Source organism: Colletotrichum fioriniae (genome assembly GCF_027942845.1).
Source record: "Colletotrichum fioriniae strain IMI 355084 chromosome Unknown scaffold_2, whole genome shotgun sequence".
NCBI classification, from domain to species: domain Eukaryota; kingdom Fungi; phylum Ascomycota; class Sordariomycetes; order Glomerellales; family Glomerellaceae; genus Colletotrichum; species Colletotrichum fioriniae.
Genome location: NW_027076838.1, coordinates 2,249,608 through 2,251,892, shown reverse-complemented (window position 1 = coordinate 2,251,892; position 2,285 = coordinate 2,249,608). Strand labels below are relative to the sequence as shown.

Sequence of the window (2,285 nt, the reverse complement as noted above, 5' to 3'; positions counted from 1 at the left end):
TGGTACTATCAACTGGAACATTGGATTTTTTCCCCTCTGCACCTGCTTTATATCACGTTCATCACAAGTTCCAAGACTCATGGTTTTGAGATATAGGGGTGGTTTTTGTCCGACTTTATAGGCGCAAAAGATCGAGCTTAGCGGGATCTGGCTCCCAAGGGAAAAATCATACGATAGGGGTACACATAATATTGAATGAGGTATATATAAATTCATTTTCCAAAGAGACGGCTAAGAAAAGGAAGTCATTACGGCGCATACAACAATGCGCCCACCGACAAATAGATTCAATCAGATTCGACAGGTAGATCGAGGGAAGAAAAAGAAAAAAGCGCCATGAACGCCCGTGGGGAAAAAGTAATCAACGAGGTCGCTGAACCCATCTTGAACGCTTCGTTCCTCCCTCCCACCCCAAAAGAGTTTCCCGTTTCCCTCAATCGATTCGTCCCTATAACCATCCCAACTTCATTTCGTCGTCGTCTCAGGTTTCGATTTTTTTGTTTTTGCGAGTTTGCTCGCCCGATTCAGCCGTGCGAGAGGTCGCAAAAAAAGTAAAGGCGTCGATTTCCAACAATTCCCTCCTCTTGCTCGGTTGCCTTCGTCGTCAAGGGGAGAAAAAAAGAAGCTTGGGCGCCTGCCAGACGCGGTTTGTTGGGAGCCAATTACAAGTATTTTTTTCTTTTCTTCGAGGTGAGGTGTTTGCCGTGATCCCGTCGGGTTCCCCACTTTCTTTTGAACGGAAAACCACAGACCTTACTTTTGACACGCCGAGGATGTCAGATTTTTTTTGCTGAATCCCGCAAGTGAAAATGAAAAGAGAGAACATCTCTCACTCTAGCTCTGCTTTTGTTGAGATGAGCTGGAAGTGAAGAATAGACAGGTTTTCTCGATTCATTTAGCAAACGTCGAAACAGCACTCGCAACTGGGGGGGGATTATGTTAGCCTCCGTATATGATGAGGATGAATGAGATAGGGATAAGGAAAAACTCACCATTCTGCGCAGCATTCGCACGTCTCGTCAATGACGCAGCAACAGCACAGAGCGGCGAGACAGGCCGTCAAGCAGTTTCCACCGCCCTGCTTCTTCTGCCGGGGCGCCTGCATGGGAGGCTGTTGCTGGTACTGCATGGGCGGCTGGCCGCCTTGGGGATAGTAGCCGCCCTGCTGCTGGTAGCCTCCTTGAGGGGGACCGTAGGCCTGGTTGGAGATGTTAGTGATTGTTCCGCCTTTCAAATTCATGATTGTGAGTAAGGTAGAGGACCCGGCGCATGTGATCGAGATGAGGCACCGGAATGCGCCAACACTAAAGAACTGTCTGGGCGTGGGGAATGGGAGTGAGGTGAGTGCTTACAGCTTGGGGGTGCTGAGGGTAACCGCCTTGAGGAGGGCCATAGTTTTGGTTGTTGTAGTTGCCACCCTGGTTGTAGTAGTCGTTGCTGGCCATCTTGTATGTATGTGTGTACTTGTTTTATATGTGTGAAACAATGAAGCTACTCTGAGGGCCGATTGATGAGGAGAATCTGATGGGAAAGACAGATAGAGGCGAACTGGTGGATAAGAGTGAGTGTGAGTGTGTGTGTGAGATGAAAGAATTCCGAGACGGCAGCGGTAGAAGAAGGGCGGAAACGTGTGTCGATAAAAAGGGCCCCCCATCTATCTGTACCTTATGGAGTAAGGCAAGGTAATAAGGCAGTGAAAGAAGTGAGTGGCCCAGTGACAGGTTCGAGGAGATCCCTGCTCTGCATCGAAAGTGACGGGCTGGGCGATGCTGCCCGGTGGCTCCCCTCCCCCTCCCCCCGTCCCACCTGGCAGTCACAGTGGAGGTGTAAGGTACGACGCATCAGCCCAGTACTTTTCAGTCTAAGCATTTTAGTTTCCATAGGTATGTAGGGTAGTGTACCTTAGGTATCCCGTCGTCGGATGGGTAATTTGGTACCCTTACCCAGCTGCCAATGGCCACTGCCAGCATGCAGATTGAGGTGCCTTGCGCAGTGTGCATTTTCTTTTTTTGCTGTGCTGAGGTCGCAGGTACGCCATTCGGAGAGAGCGACGAGCTGCGGGGCCGAGAAATCGAAGCTTTTTTTCTTTTTTCTTTCCCCAATCCCAATCCCAAGACAGTGCCCCCCGAGACAGCTGCGCATGCCGTAAAGTAAAGTGGTAGCACTCCACTGGGACCGAATGAGCGAAAGAACCCCGATTTACCACCACGGCACGTTTTCAGGCGGGGCGGGGAGGGGGAAGAAGAGCCACGAAATACAACCGGCCAAGGCCCGATGAGCGCGAT

The 2,285-nt window shown here is 50.6% G+C and overlaps 1 protein-coding gene across 1 annotated transcript; it reads right to left on the bottom strand.

Annotated features, from left to right (window-relative positions):
* Positions 1-988: 988 nt before the first annotated feature.
* On the bottom strand, positions 989-1,445 carry N0V96_002425 (uncharacterized protein; the record flags this gene model as incomplete). The annotated part of the gene is made up of 2 exons (XM_053187534.1): positions 989-1,198; positions 1,353-1,445. The coding sequence occupies 2 exons, from the start codon at positions 1,443-1,445 to the stop codon at positions 989-991; spliced, it is 303 nt and encodes a 100-aa protein (XP_053055038.1).
* Positions 1,446-2,285: the final 840 nt, after the last annotated feature.